The sequence below is a fragment of the Pseudomicrostroma glucosiphilum genome, assembly GCF_003144135.1.
Source record: "Pseudomicrostroma glucosiphilum strain MCA 4718 unplaced genomic scaffold BCV69scaffold_7, whole genome shotgun sequence".
Lineage (NCBI taxonomy): Eukaryota > Fungi > Basidiomycota > Exobasidiomycetes > Microstromatales > Microstromataceae > Microstroma > Microstroma glucosiphilum.
In genome coordinates this window covers 861,009-875,285 of record NW_020289919.1, presented here as the reverse complement: position 1 = coordinate 875,285, position 14,277 = coordinate 861,009, and the positions used below count along the sequence as shown (strand labels likewise).

At 57.7% G+C, this 14,277-nt stretch overlaps 6 protein-coding genes across 6 annotated transcripts; 4 read left to right on the top strand and 2 right to left on the bottom strand.

The window, feature by feature from the left end:
* The first annotated feature begins 32 nt into the window (after positions 1–32).
* BCV69DRAFT_201231 (hypothetical protein) lies at positions 33–899 on the top strand. Its single transcript, XM_025489685.1, has one exon. It carries the CDS (start codon positions 255–257, stop codon positions 816–818), a length of 564 nt encoding a protein of 187 aa, XP_025348009.1. The 5' UTR covers positions 33–254; the 3' UTR covers positions 819–899.
* A 168-nt stretch (positions 900–1,067) lies between these two features.
* Positions 1,068–2,974, top strand: BCV69DRAFT_283057 (tubulin-domain-containing protein). Its single transcript, XM_025492570.1, has 4 exons — positions 1,068–1,154; positions 1,282–1,335; positions 1,422–1,478; positions 1,573–2,974. Exons 2-4 carry the CDS (start codon positions 1,327–1,329, stop codon positions 2,857–2,859), a joined length of 1,353 nt encoding a protein of 450 aa, XP_025348008.1. The 5' UTR covers positions 1,068–1,154; positions 1,282–1,326; the 3' UTR covers positions 2,860–2,974.
* Positions 2,975–3,055: 81 nt separating this feature from the next.
* BCV69DRAFT_201142 (hypothetical protein) lies at positions 3,056–3,474 on the bottom strand. Its single transcript, XM_025489684.1, has one exon. The coding sequence runs from the start codon at positions 3,311–3,313 to the stop codon at positions 3,101–3,103; it is 213 nt and encodes a 70-aa protein (XP_025348007.1). The 5' UTR covers positions 3,314–3,474; the 3' UTR covers positions 3,056–3,100.
* On the bottom strand, positions 3,272–5,488 carry BCV69DRAFT_201136 (amino acid permease-like protein). The gene is made up of 4 exons (XM_025489683.1): positions 5,048–5,488; positions 4,550–4,960; positions 4,203–4,477; positions 3,272–4,134 (listed from the first exon to the last, which is right to left on the bottom strand). The coding sequence occupies exons 1-4, from the start codon at positions 5,289–5,291 to the stop codon at positions 3,346–3,348; spliced, it is 1,719 nt and encodes a 572-aa protein (XP_025348006.1). The 5' UTR covers positions 5,292–5,488; the 3' UTR covers positions 3,272–3,345.
* An 885-nt stretch (positions 5,489–6,373) lies between these two features.
* On the top strand, positions 6,374–12,419 carry BCV69DRAFT_201108 (hypothetical protein). The gene has a single exon (XM_025489682.1). It carries the CDS (start codon positions 6,510–6,512, stop codon positions 12,111–12,113), a length of 5,604 nt encoding a protein of 1,867 aa, XP_025348005.1. The 5' UTR covers positions 6,374–6,509; the 3' UTR covers positions 12,114–12,419.
* A 305-nt stretch (positions 12,420–12,724) lies between these two features.
* On the top strand, positions 12,725–13,891 carry BCV69DRAFT_248914 (NAD(P)-binding protein; the record flags this gene model as incomplete). Its single annotated transcript, XM_025490315.1, has 3 exons — positions 12,725–13,036; positions 13,133–13,738; positions 13,832–13,891. 3 exons carry the CDS (start codon positions 12,725–12,727, stop codon positions 13,889–13,891), a joined length of 978 nt encoding a protein of 325 aa, XP_025348004.1.
* Positions 13,892–14,277: the final 386 nt, after the last annotated feature.

The window sequence follows — 14,277 nt, the reverse complement described above, 5'->3', positions numbered from 1 at the left end:
CTCCCGGCGCCGAAAGCTTCCGGTGCATAGACCTCGCCGGCAAAATCCCCGCCCTTGTCCTGCACGAGCTCGACAGTGCAGTCAGCATGTCGAGGAGCCTATCAAAAAGCACCTGTGAGAAGCCAATCGCATTTTCAAGTATCTAAAGGGCACGAAGGACCTCAAGATCTACTTCAGTCGTAACGGCCCACATCAAAGTTTTCTGTGATGCTGATTTCGCCAAGAGTGCCGATCGCTTCTCTGTCTCCGGCTATATGTTCACTTTTGCGGGAGGAGCTATCTCCTGGACTACAAAGAAACAAACGACTGTTGCTGCATCGACTCAGCAAGACTCAATGCTGTCTTCCTTGCAGGAAACGGTGCTGTCTGGCTACCTCTCTGCAGGGGGTCAAGGCGGTCGTCAAGCTGGCGGCGATGCACCAGCCTGTCATCTGGGCCCGGCTGCGACGCTTGGTGGCAGGGGAGGAGGTTGGCACGGGTCGTCTTCATCTGGGCAACGACCTCAGCTTCTCTGCTACGGGCCTCAGCCAGCATTGCGAGACAGGAGGGCAGGTCGATTGGAAGTCGGAGCAGATCCAGAAAAAGGTCCGCCTGCTTGTCGCAAAGTACAAGGCGATGACGGAGCTGGTGGACGTGGAGCAAGAGGGGGAGGCAGGGCCATCAAGGGGCAGCAAGAGGCCCAGGGAGCAGAAGCGGGAGGAGAGCGGGCGAGGTCTCAAAGTGGTCCTGCGCAGGGGGACGACTTCGAAGAAGTAATAAGAGCATCCAGAAAGGTCCAGTTGTATTTGTGCTCAGGAAATAGAATTGCTCTCCTGTGAATCCCAGGTCATCGTCTTCAATTGGTCGTGACAGGGTGGTGTTGCTCGACGGTAGAGCGAAAGGCGGGAGTGGCCGTGTTTTGGGAGCGCGCGCGTGCGTGTGTGTGTGTGTGGGTGTGCGCCGTGGTGGTTCCTCTGTGCCAGTGCCCCGCGCGTGACGCGAGACCAACTCCTTCGCTGCTGCTCGTCTTTGGCTGCGCTGGTTGCCGCCCCTTGGTATCCTCAACCATCACACACCATTCCACTCGACTCTACGTTACCTCTGAGTCTCTCCCTCTCCCGCACTCTCCACACACACTCCTACTCACGCACATTCGCCCACCCTAGACCATCTGTGTAAGTGGGTGTGGGGACACTCGGCGGGATCACCGCTGTGCACTCGTGCTGGCAGGATGAGGACTTGATGGCAAAGCAACAGAGATACTGACATCCGGTTGCCACCTCTCACGCTCTTTCCCCGCAGCCTTTGACACTCACCTGACGCCCAACACATCAACATCAACCAACAATGAGAGAAGTGAGCCGCAAGCAATGACCATCCGACTTCAGTCCAGTAAGCCGTATCTCACACCTTCTCCCCCTCCTCTCTCTCTCCCCGCCCAGGTTCTTTCCCTTCACGTCGGACAGGCCGGTGTTCAGCTCGGTAACGCCTGCTGGGAGGTGAGTTCGAGACGAGTCGAACATCGAACAGATATCGCCTCTCGCTCCTGAGACTGACACTTGTCCTCGACATCACTTCAACACCGCCCCTCAGCTGTACCTCGCAGAGCACGGCCTCTCTCCCGATGGACGAGTCATGGAGGGCGGCCCAGCCGCCAACGAGGATGGCTTCTCCACCTTCTTCTCCGAGACTGGCAACGGCAAGTTCGTGCCTCGATCCGTCTACGTAGACTTGGAGGAGAACGTCATCGGCGCCGTCCGAAACGGTCCCTACCGATCCCTCTTCCACCCTGAGACTCTCGTCACTGGAAAGGAGGACGCTGCCAACAACTACGCTCGTGGTCACTACACCGTAGGAAAGGAGCTCATCGACCAGACCCTCGACCGAGTTCGCAAGCTCGCCGACGCCTGCTCTGGTCTGCAGGGATTCTTCGTCTTCCACTCCTTTGGTGGTGGAACAGGTTCCGGTTTCGGATCCCTCCTCCTCGAGCGTCTTGCCCAGGACTACGGCAAGAAGGCCAAGCTGGAATTCTCCGTCTACCCTGCCCCCATGATGAGCTCGTCGGTCGTTGAGCCCTACAACTCCGTCCTCACCACCCACACCACCCTGGAGAACTCCGACTGCTCCTTCATGGTCGACAACGAGGCCATCTACGACATCTGCAAGAAGAACCTCGGTATTCAGAGCCCCGGTTACTCCAACCTGAACCGACTCATCGCTCAGGTCGTGTCCTCCGTCACCGCTTCGTTGCGATTCGACGGTTCTCTCAACGTCGACCTGAACGAGTTCCAGACCAACCTGGTGCCCTTCCCCCGAATCCACTTCCCCTTGGTCTGCCTTGCCCCCATCATCTCGGCCGAGAAGGCCTTCCACGAGCAGAACTCCGTAGCGGAGATGACCTTCTCCACCTTTGAGAAGGGCAACCAGATGGTCAAGTGTGACCCTCGAGACGGAAAGTTCATGGCCTGCTGTCTGCTGTACCGAGGTGACGTCGTACCAAAGGACGTCAACTCGGCCGTCGCTGCCATCAAGACTAAGAGGACCATCCAGTTCGTCGACTGGTGCCCTACCGGATTCAAGATTGGTATCTGCAATGAGGCACCCGCCACTGTCCCCGGAGGTGACCTTGCCAAGGTCAGCCGCTCCCTGTGCATGTTGGCCAACACGACTGCCATTGCCACTGCTTGGTCTCGTCTGGACACCAAGTTCGACCTGATGTACCAGAAGCGTGCCTTTGTTCACTGGTACGTCGGAGAGGGTATGGAGGAGGGAGAGTTCTCAGAGGCTCGAGAGGACCTTGCTGCCCTCGAGAAGGACTACGAGGAGGTCGGACAGGACACTGCTGGCGATGGTGACGAGCTCGTAGAGGAGGAGTACTAAGCGCGTCCGAATGGAGCAAAGAGAGTCTAAGTTCACTCGAGCTCTTCTCCGCTGCTTGCGCCTCCCCGTGTTTTCTCTTGTCCAACTTCTAGTCTGTTTCGCATGACTCTGTCGCGCAGACGAATGTTTTCTTTCTTCGCCCTAGAGGCAATATAGCTATCGATCTTCCTTTCTTTTTCCTCACCTGTGTGTCTATCTTGGCTGTCAGCACTAGCGGACTCACAAGCGGTGGCCTGCAGATTCATTCATAGGTCCGGCGATGCGTTCTGCACCCCATGCATGCAGGCAATGTCGACAACGAGCAAGATGTCGCTCTGCTATATGAGAACACGACGGTGACCACGATTGTATTGCGAGCGAGGCAAATCTGGCGAGACAAAAAGAGGTGACTAGGTTGTGGCCAGTAAGTGGCGCTGACACAGTACAGAAGCAAAGCCAAGAGGCAGCGTGACATCAAGAACAGGATCAGGGAGAGCAAGGTGTCCCTCAGGTCCAGAAGATGGCCTTGACCGTCTGCCAGGCCGTCTTCTTCTCCTTTGGTGGCTCCGGGTTATCAGCCCAGTGCTGTAGCCAAGGCTCTACGGGTAGGTCCGCGGCCTTGGGCCAACTCGTCTTTTTGACGATCTTGTGCCCTGCAAAGGCCAGGAAGGAGAGGATGGGAGCGGCATAGCTCGTAAGGAAGCCAGTGGCCGTCATATTCGGCAGGCCCTCACCGATGAAGAGGGTGAAGCCAGAGGTGAGGAGGACGACGAATGAGCCGATTGCGCCGTACCAGCTCAAGTAGGGCTGACCCCACGGCACGAATGGCAGACGCGTAGGCGAGATGTTCTGTGCCTTGAGGGCCGAGTGCAACCGGATGGCGGCCACGCAGATGAGGAACCAGTCTGTGAGGACGGAAGCACTGACGATGGAGACAAAGTAGTAGAAGACAGTCGTGGCGGAGCTGCTGAGTGCAGTGTAGGCCAGAGGCATAAAGATAGCGATTGCTGCGATGCCATTGTACGGGATGCCCCAGGCGTGCGTCTTTGCGAAAAGCTTCGGTGCTTTGCCGTCTAGAGCGAGACCAAGCAGTGCACGAGCTCCGTTAAACAGCGAGGTATTGTTCGAGCTCCAAGCTGAGAGCAGGATCAGAGCATTCACGAGAGAGGCGACGCCTTTGACGCCGGCGCGAGACGCGGCTACGACAAAAGGAGACGTAGCAGCTGTACCGTAGCTTGCGAAAAGATTCTCGTCGTTGGAAGGCACTATGAGAGAGATGACGAAGAGTGAAGCCATCTGTGTGAACCGTCGGGGAAGCAGTATTATTAGCATCAAAGCTTACTCCGCCACCGCGTCGTACTCACGTAGATCACTCCGACGCGGAAGAATACGCGTCTAGAAGCCTCTGGCACGGCCGTACGTGGATTCTTCACCTCTGCCGCTGCGATGGCTGTACTCTCCAGTCCGGAGAAGCTGTAAGCTGCCGAAGTCATCACGCTCCAGAATCCAATAAAGACGCCAGTGGGCCCATCTACGAGGTAGGAGACGAAGGGCCCGGGGTCCTTCCAGTAGCGGAAGCCGATGAGGTCGCCGCTGGGGCTGCCACCCAGGTCGATGCAGAAGCCAAAGATGATCAGTCCTGTAAAGCCAGAGCGCAATGGTCAGTTTGGGCCACCAGAACTCTCTAAACGTCTTTAGCCAGCGTACTCACCAACGATTGTAAGAATCTTGAGGATGGCGAACCAGTATTCGATTTCTCCGTACACCCTGACCTTGAACACATTGGCGGCCAGCGTCGCCAGGAGGAAGACTGTAATAGGAATGGCAGCGTTCAAGTCCGGCTTCCAATATTGGCACAGCACTGCAATCGACGTCAAGGTGGAAGGGGCAGAAAAGGCCGAGCCGAATACGAGGTTCCAGCCTACGCAGAAGCCAACAGACGGGTCGATCCACATTCCCGTGTGTCGGACGTAGCTTCCCGAAGTTGGGGCCAGGGCGGAGAGCTCGGCCATGGAAAAGACGACGGCGACTACGATTGTGCTCATGAGGAGGTAGGCAAGGAGCATTCCCACTGGTCCGGCATCACCCAGTGCGTAGCCAGTGGACAAGAAAAGACCAGTACCTGCAAGGGGAGAAGATCAGCATCTCGTGTTAGCGATACGCGGTCGCTTTCCCTTCTGAGCTGTGTCGTCCGCTCCTTTGCACTCACCAATGGACCCAGCGAGGGACATGAGTTGCAGATGCCTCGAGGACAAACCCTGCTTGACCGCCTCGTGCTTCACCACATCCCCATCATACGCCACATCCGACTGTCCTGGCTTGGCATCAGTAGACTCGCCATAGTTGGTCTTGCCGCCATTGACAGGCGACGAGGTAGAGGAGCGCTGCAGGAGCTCGGGGACGTGCGTGTCGGATGCGGGAGTCTTGTCCTTGGTGTCTGCTTGGAGAGCCATGGTAGGCAGACGATCCAAAGGCGTGGGCGATGGAGAGGGAATGAGTAACGAAGGAACGAAGGGCAATGACCGGGCGTTGCGAGACCAGGGCAGAAGCTTCAAGGTTTGCGGCGAGGGCAATAGCAACGCCCTTGAGTTTATATTCGGTGCCTGATATCTCTGTGGAGTTGGGCGACCCTGTTCCCTCTCCCCCGTCCTTGCCGGTTTGCAAGGCTGCAAGTCGTCCGAATGAGCCTATCTCCAGCCACGATGGTGTGATTTACTCCATCCTCCCCGATGCTCCCGAGGGCTGTCTGTGCCTGCGCTACCTCTGTCTCGGGACAGGGTGTGGGTCGGTAAACTGCCACTGCCACTGCCACTACATTTCGCAAGTTCCGGTGGGCTAGTCCCGCTCCATGGTACAGCGGGCTGCGAGCTATTCTTCTTTTTCTTTCTCCTTTCCGCCGTCGTGCGTGCATCCCTCGGCCTTTTTTACCCCCCCTGAAAGGCCATGTTCCAGACCAGGTCCGAGTAAAGAAGCAAGTAGCGGCGGAAGATATCGTTGAAGCGGGATCGCCACGCCACGCCGCGCCACGCCCTGGCGCGCCACTTTGGGCTGCAGCTGGTTGCAGGTGGGGCCGAGCGAAGGACGCCGGAACGGAGAGAGCCGGAACGGAAGGACGGGACCTGGCTCTGCCGCGGGCCAATTGTTTTGTGGGGAAAGGCAGTGGGGCGGGGCGGGCGGCGGCGGGGGGAGGTGGTCAATGCAGTGTCAACAATTTGTGTGTGACTTCCTCTGGGGAAGGAACAAGTCGGACGGCAAAGGCGGGCGAGGGACACTACGGCCAGGCAGGGGGAAAGGCCAATATGGACCCTTGATCTCACCATCACCCTTCCTTACCGACCATCACCATCAACCACCATTACCACCAATCACCACCCTCACCCCTCCCCTTTAGAAGACTAGAGCACTCACCACGCTCTTGACCTCCCATCACCAACCAACACACACTCACCCCTCGTCGTCTTGCCCCACTCGTCGTAGCACCACCTGCGCTCAAGTGACAACAGACACACAGCCTACTACTCCTCCTCCTTCAGACCACCACACACTTCCCTCTGTTTCGACTCACCACCGAACCACTTCGAAGTGCCATCTCCTGAAGACTTCACGCAAGACTTTTATAGACTTCTCCCATCTCCTTACGACTCAACACCCTGACACACACCACCACCACAATGGCAGAACAATCTTCTACTTCGTCAGGCTACGTGCACCTGGGCGCTCGCTCCCCTGGCAGCGACACCTCTGGCACCTCTTCCAACCTCCTCGTATCCGAGTCCGTTCGACCCATCATCCTCTCCAGCTCCACCACTGCTGGAGCCACCTTTGTTCGCATCCCCGTGCCCTTTGAGCCAGCCGCCGCTTGGATCTCGGCCGAAGTGATCAGGGACGAATTCCACCGAAACTTGGCCAAGCACAAGGGTGAAGATGCTGGTCTCAATGCCGAGCAAGAGTCCGAGGCAGCCGAGGCAAAGGCAGCCGCTGAGAGTGGCGCCGATGTGACCAAGCCTTCTGGAGCTCGAATCATCCTCTTCTCCAAGTTCCTCGGCTTCCTCTCCCACAAGCTCCGAGCAGCTGACACCAACACCGCCGTTCACGAAATCGAGGTACTCTACCGCGCGTGGCTCCAATTTGGGGGTGAATTCCTTTCTTCGACCAACGATGTACACAGCCTCGTCACTGCAGCCGTCGACGTCGACCAGCGAGCCTCCGTCTTGCGAAGCTACTTTGAGGCATACGTCGTCCTCGAGAGGTGCGGCAAAGTCGACGCAAAGTCCATCGAGACTCCCAAGCTCTTGGACCTCGCTGACCAGGGCAAGGCTAAGGCCTTTGCCATCTTCGGCGGTCAAGGTAACAATGAAGTCTACTTCAATGAGCTCCAGACCCTCTACGACACTTACCGACCTCTCGTCGAGGAGATGCTCCACGTCAGCAGCGTAGCTCTGCAAAATTTGGCAGAGGATGCCATTGCCAGTGGCTTCTCCAACTACTATACCCACGGCCTCGATGTCCTCTCTTGGCTCCAGCACCCCGCCACTCGACCACCCGTCGAGTACACTGCCAGCATCCCACTGAGTCTGCCCCTCATCGGCCTGACTCAGCTCACTCAGTACCTCGTCTCTTGCCGCGCTTCTGGCCTGACCCCAGGAGAGATGCGAGACCGACTGTCGGGCGGTGCTACTGGCCATTCGCAAGGTATCATCTCCGCCATTGTCGTTTCTGCCTCGAGCAGCCTCGAGACGTTCCAAGCCAATGTCATCAAGGCCGTCGGTCTGCTGTTCAACATCGGTAAGCGTGGTCAAGAGGCCTTCCCTACCCGCACCATTGAGCCAGCACTCGTCGCCGACGCAGTCGAAGGTGGCGAGGGCGAGCCTACACCCATGCTCAGCGTTACTGGCCTCTCCCAGCATGCCCTCGAGGGCTTCTTGAAGAAGACAAACACCCACCTCAAGGACGACGAAAAAGTGGGCATCTCCCTCTTCAACTCGCGCCGCAACTTCGTCGTCACTGGTCCTCCTCGATCCCTCTTTGGTCTCGTCAGTCAGATGCGAGCTGCCAAGGCCGAGTCTGGACAAGACCAGAGCAAGGTCGCTTACAGCAAGCGCAAGGCAGCTTTCAACATGCGATTCTTGCCCGTTGGTGTTCCTTACCACTCGGCTTACCTGCAGGGTGCCACTGCAAAGGTCACTGGCGAAGACTACAAGGGTGCCGAGCTTTGGAGCGCTTCTGATCTCGCCATTGCTGTTCACAACACCTTTGACGGCTCCGACATGCGCTCCTACGAGGGTGCCAGCATCGTCAAGTCTGTCAGTGACCAGATCTTCACCGAGCCAATTTACTGGATCCAGGCTACAAATGTCAGCAAGGACATCACTCACATCATCGACTTTGGTACCGGCGGTCTCAGTGGTATCGGTGGCCTGACTGCCCGCAATCTCGAGGGCCGGGGTACTCGTGTCGTCATTCCAAGCGGTGTTCACGCCAGCTCGTCCGAGCTCTACAGCAGGCAGAGTGTCAAGTTCGAGCCTCGATGGGAAGAGGCCTTCATGCCTCGCTTGGTGAAGAATGCTGATGGCAAGATCTTGATCGACACTCCTTACTCGCGTCTCACCTCTCGCAAGCCTCTGCTCATCGCTGGTATGACACCTTCGACTGTCCAGCCCGGTCTCATCATTGCTGCCGCCAAGGCTGGTGCTAACGCTGAAATTGCCGGAGGTGGACACTACTCGCCCAAGTCGATGTTGGCCAAGGTTCAGGCTATCCAGAAGGAGGTGCCTCCTGGATCTGGTCTCTCGTGGAATGGTCTCTTCATCAACCCTCGCCACTTCCCTTGGCAGCTGGCTGAGTGGTGCGCCCTTCGAAAGCAGGGCTACCCTCTCGACGCCTGGACCACCGCCGCTGGTATTCCTTCCACTGACAAGGCCAAGGAGATCGTCGGTCAGCTCAAGGAGGCTGGCATTGAGCACATGACCCTCAAGCCTGGATCCGTCGAAGGCATCCGACAGACTTGTGCCATTGCCGCTTCCAACCCAGACTTCTTCTTTGTCATCAACTGGACTGGAGGTCGAGCCGGTGGTCACCACAGCTACGAAGACGTCTTCCAGCCCATCGTCCAGACCTACTCGCTCATCCGAAAGTACTCGAACATCTCCCTGCTTGCAGGATCCGGTCTCGGTGACTCTGAATCCATCTGGCCATGGATGTCCGGAGAGTGGTCTCTGCAATTTGGTCTTCCCCCAATGCCCTTCGATGGAGCTCTCCTCGCCTCTCGTGTCATGAGCGCCAAGGAGGCCCACACCAGCCCTGCCGTCAAGCAGCTCATCGTCGACGCTCCCGGTGTCGATGACGCTCAGTGGGAAGCTACCTACGACAAGGAGACTGGTGGCATCATCACCGTCATCTCTGAGCTTGGCGAGCCCATCCACAAGATTGCTACTCGCGGTGTCAAGCTGTGGGCCGAGCTCGACAAGAAGCTCTTCAGCCTAAACAAGGACAAGCGTACCGCCTGGTTGGCCGACATCAAGAATGCAAAGTGGGTCAAGGAGAGGCTCAATGCAGACTTCCAGAAGCCTTGGTTCCCTGCCAAGCTCGATGGTACCATGCTCGATGACCTGTCGGCCATGACCTACGAGGAAGTTACCCGACGGCTCTTCAAGCTCGTCTACGTTCACCATCAGACTCGCTTCATCGACCCAAGCTACGTCCGTCTGCTTGGAGACTGGATCCGACGTGTCGAGGAGCGATTCGCTGGCATCAGCACCGCCGGTGGCGCCAAGATGTCGGTCCTGCAGAGCTACTCTACCCTACAGGAGGACCCCAACAGCGTCCTCGACTCCTTCTTTGCCGAGTACCCCGACGCCAAGGAGTTCTGGCTCTCGGCCGAGGATGATGCCTTCTTCGTGCAGCTGTGCCAGCGACCTGGTCAGAAGCCTGTTCCCTTTGTGCCTGTCCTCGACGGTAGCTTCCAGACTTGGTTCAAGAAGGACTCCCTCTGGTTTGCCGAAGACGTCGACGCCGTCTTTGATCAGGACGCTCAGCGAGTGTGCATCCTGCAAGGCCCCGTCGCCGTCAAGTACTCGACCAAGGTCGATGAGCCCCTCGCCGAGATCCTGGGTGAGATCGAAGAGGGCGTCATCAGCCGTCTCTTGAACAAGTTCTACGATGGCGATGTCAGCAAGGTCCCCAGCGTCGACTACCTCGGTCCCACTCCTCGAGCCCTCGATGCTGGCCTTCTCTCGCGACACGGCATCACCTCCGTCTTCGAGCAGTCTGTCAATGGCGGTGTTGGCTCCATCCGTACGCTCAAGATCCGCAACAGCCTGCCCAAGACTCAGGACTGGCTTGAGTACCTTGCTGGAGACCAATTCAGCTGGCTCCGAGCCCTCCTCTGCAGCGTCAGCGTTGTTCAGAACACCAACTTTGCCGACAACCCGCTGGCCCGCATTGCAGCTCCCCGAGCTGGCCAGACTGTTCAGATCCGCTACGATGGTCGCGGAGAGCCCGAGGGACTGACGATCAAGGGAGCAGCTCGCTCTCACGGTCCCCACGACCCCAACTTTACCGTCGTCGACATCAGCCGAGCTGCCGGTTCCTCTCGCATCAACGTCACCCTCTTCGAGGAGCGTCTGGGTGAAGCTGTTCCCTTGCACCTCCTCTTCGACTACGTTCCTGGCAGTCCCAAGCAGATTCACGAGGTCATGGACGGCCGTGCTGACCGCATCAAGAGCTTCTACTGGCGCCTGTGGTTCCACGAGGAGATGCCAGAGGTCTCCGTCTTGGCCAACACCAAGGAGCACGTAGGCCCTGCTAAGCAGCTCGAGGAGAGCGCCATTCGCAAGTTCGTCCAGTCTTACGGACAGTCTGTCCAGTCTGGTGGCAAGGCTCCCATGGACATTGCCATTGTGCTTGGCTGGGAGGGTATCATGAAGGCCCTCATCGCTGCTACTGGCTCGGCTGATCTGCTCAGATTGGTACACCTGTCCAACTCATTCAAGACTGTCGAGGGTGCCAAGCCCCTTCAGGTCGGAGACGTCGTCTCTTCCAAGGCCAGCGTCGAGAGCATCAAGATCTCCGAGACTGGCAAGACTGTCGCCGTCAAGGGATGGGTTGTCCGAGATGGCAAGCCCGTGACAGAAGTCGTCTCTGCTTTCTTCTTCCGAGGCAAGTTCAGCGATTACCAGAGTTGCTTCGAGACGCAGTCTGAAGAGTACGCCGTGCAGATCAAGACGCAGGCAGACGCCTCGGTCCTCTTGGCCAAGGAGTGGTTCGAGTGGATCGCTGCCTCTCCTCTGCAGGCTGGTACCACCCTCGAGTTCCGAATTGAGAACGATGTGCGCTTCAAGGACTCCAAGTCTTTCTCCTCTGTCATTGTCAATGGTGCTGCCTACATCCGAGACTACCGAGACGAGCTCGTCAAGGTTGGAAACGTGGCCTACGAGTCAGACGCCGTGTGCTACGGCAACGCGGTCACTGCTTGGATGCAGCGAGTCTCTGGAAAGGCCAGTGGCCCCATCCCTCTCGAGAATGGTGGCTACACGATCCTCGTGGCTCCTGGTCAAAAGGAGTCCGTCTTTGTTGCTCCTCCTTCCAACGAGCCTTACACGCTCGCTTCGGGTGACAGCAACCCCATCCACGTCTCGCCAGTGTTTGCCGACTTTGCCGGTCTGCCCACGACCATCTGCCACGGTATGAGACAGAGTGCTGTGGTCAATGCCGTAGTTGCCAGCGTCGCTGCAGAGGGTCACAGCGAGCGATGCCTGAGCTGGGAGGCCACCTTCCTCGGTATGGTCAACCCAGGCGACCGCCTCACCATCTCCCTGCGCCACGTCGCCATGAGGGACGGCCACAAGATCATCAAGGCCGAAGCCAAGAACCAGAATGGCGAGAAGGTCCTCGAAGGTACTGCCACTGTTCAGCAGCCTCCCAGCTTCTACTGCTTTACCGGTCAGGGATCGCAGGAGACTGGGATGGGAATGGACCTCTACACTACCTCTGAGCACGCCAAGGCCCTCTGGGACGAGGCTGACATCCATCTGCAGTCCTCGCTCGGTCTCTCCATCCTGGAGATTGTCAGGGAGAACCCCAAGAGCAAGACCGTCTACTTTGGAGGTGTCAAGGGTCACCAGATCCGACAGCGCTACCAGGAATTCACCTATGAGAGCCTCGATGAGAGTGGAAACAGCGTCACGCTGCCACTCTTCCCCGAGATTACTCCTACGTCACAGAGCTTTACGTTCTTCCATCCCGTGAGTGTTCGAATGAAGAAGGGTGTTGGGTGAGCAGAGAGGTGGGCGTGTCTTTGCAGAGCGGCCCCGAGCGGCTTCGAAAGGTAGGCGAGTCGTGGCCAGAGCATATACCCCCACAGCATACAGCACAGCACATCACACAGCAGCAGCAAGTCACAATCACAGGTGAGTGGCCGCCGTAGGAGATGATAAGATGGAGTCGTTGCGTATCTCAGGTGAGTGCAAGAGTGAGCAGAGAGGGTTGACTTCCGATTGCACGTCAAGCCGAGGTGAGTCCGAATCAGGTCGCGCGTGGGTCTCGTGTCAGGCCTGGCTTTGCTCGGTCGTGCCTGTGGTTCCTTGTTGGCCTAGAGACTCCTGTACATTACTTCGTCTTCTCTTTCTGTCTTGCCAACGAAGAGCATCGTTGATCAAGCCTTTCACGCCTATGGTTGCGACCATTACGGCACACCCTTGCTTGGTCAGCATCGCGTCTCCCTGTCCCCTTCGCGCCTCCTCCACTCTGCTCGCTCGCTTGACTCCGCTTGTTCCACCGGGCCGGCTGTAAGAAGATTGTGAGCGTGCTTGTGAGAGATGCCGGTTCCTTCGTACCTTCTTCCCACAGCTCCCACCCTCGTCTTCTCTGCCCGCAGCCTTTGACAAGCATGTCCTTTCCCCTCAAGGGCCGTACCGCCTTCATCACCGGTGCCAGTCGTGGCATTGGTCTCGAAATCAGTAAATCCCTCGCCCGTCTGGGCGCCTCTGTAGCCGTAGCGGCCAAGAGTGCTTCTCCGCATCCCAAATTGGCAGGAACTATTCATAGTGCCGTGGAGGAAATTGAGCGAATTGGAGAGGAGAGTGGGAGTGGAGCAAAAGGATTGGCGATTCAGCTTGATGTTAGGGATGAGAAGGCGGTGGAGGAAGCGATTGAGCAGACTGTAGGACGGTTTGGGGGGTTGGATTATGCGGTTAACAACGTGAGTGAGGGGTTGGAGTGGGAGTGACGCTACGGGAGAATGCGAGGAATCAGCTGACGAGGTAAGCATCACTTTGGGCTACACCCACCTTCGCAGGCATCAGCCATCAGCATGAAGCCTACCCTGGAAGCAACGCCCAAGCAGCTCGACCTAATGCTGCAGATCAACGCCCGCGGCACCTGGCTCGTTTCACGCTACGCCCTCCCACACCTCCTCAAGTCAGCCTCTTCCTCCTCCTCGCAAGGTCGCAGTCCACATATCCTCACCCTTGCTCCGCCTCTGAGCCACGAGACGTTCACCACGACGCTCACGGAGCGAGGGGGTTGCTGGCCTGAGCAATTTGCACAGACTGCCAGCGCCTACACCCTCGCCAAGGGGGGCATGGCTCTGGTTAACCTCGGCCTCTCCGCCGAGCTAGCGGGAAGTGGGGTAGGCGTAAACTCCCTCTGGCCCTACACCCTCATTGGTACATCTGCCATGCGCATCGTCTCCCGTGATGCGGCAGTAGAGGAGAGAACTTGGCGCTCACCGGAAATTGTGGCAGAGGCCGCAGTGCGGATGCTGCAGGAAGATGGGAAGAAGTTCAATGGACGGAGTATCATTGATGAGATCTACCTACGGAGGGAGTGTGGCTTTAGTGAGGAGCAGATGAGGAAATACTCGTTGGGAGGCGAGCAGGTGAAGATGGAAGATTTGGCACTGGTGAGTCCGGGTGCGGTGACGAGGAGGAAGACTAGGTGCATTCGACCGCTTACTCACCCGCATTGTGACCCACCGTATCCTCGCTGCTCGCAGGATCTTTGGATCTCCAAGTCCCTCCAGGAGGACGTCGCCAAGGCCAGAAAGGGTCAATGAGGGCATAGCGAGGTCTGTAGGACGAGAAAGAGAAGGAGGTAGGAGAAGGAGGAGTAGCGGCGGCGAGAGCTCGGGTCCCCCATGTATCAGATATCTCAACCAGTCTATGGACTTGCAATGTAGCCCATCACCTGTAAGCTCCCATCTACATTCAGGCAGAGTAACCTCAAGTCAGCCTCGCACGTTTCTGGTTCTGGCTAGATTTATTGTATTGGATTCTGAGAGAGACAGTGACACAGCGCTCGCTTGGAGTCGTGGGGAAAAGCTCCAGCCCGCAGACCGTCTTGGCAACCCCACCTCGACTCCCATTGCAGAACATCCTACCCGTTGGGCCACCACGCCTTTGGGGTGTTTTGAGGTGCAAGAGGGGAGAAGAAGAAAGGATG

Coding starts and splice junctions, on each gene's coding strand:
- BCV69DRAFT_283057 (XM_025492570.1), top strand. Junction 1,479..1,572: donor TCGGTAACGCCTGCTGGGAG/GTGAGTTCGAGA, acceptor ACCGCCCCTCAG/CTGTACCTCGCAGAGCACGG.
- BCV69DRAFT_201142 (XM_025489684.1), bottom strand. CDS start 3,313: ATGTCACGCTGCCTCTTGGCTTTGCTTCTGTACTGTGTCAGCGCCACT.
- BCV69DRAFT_201231 (XM_025489685.1), top strand. CDS start 255: ATGTTCACTTTTGCGGGAGGAGCTATCTCCTGGACTACAAAGAAACAA.
- BCV69DRAFT_201136 (XM_025489683.1), bottom strand. CDS start 5,291: ATGGCTCTCCAAGCAGACACCAAGGACAAGACTCCCGCATCCGACACG. Junction 4,478..4,549: donor CAAGATTCTTACAATCGTTG/GTGAGTACGCTG, acceptor CTGGCTTTACAG/GACTGATCATCTTTGGCTTC. Junction 4,135..4,202: donor TCCGCGTCGGAGTGATCTAC/GTGAGTACGACG, acceptor CGGTTCACACAG/ATGGCTTCACTCTTCGTCAT.
- BCV69DRAFT_201108 (XM_025489682.1), top strand. CDS start 6,510: ATGGCAGAACAATCTTCTACTTCGTCAGGCTACGTGCACCTGGGCGCT.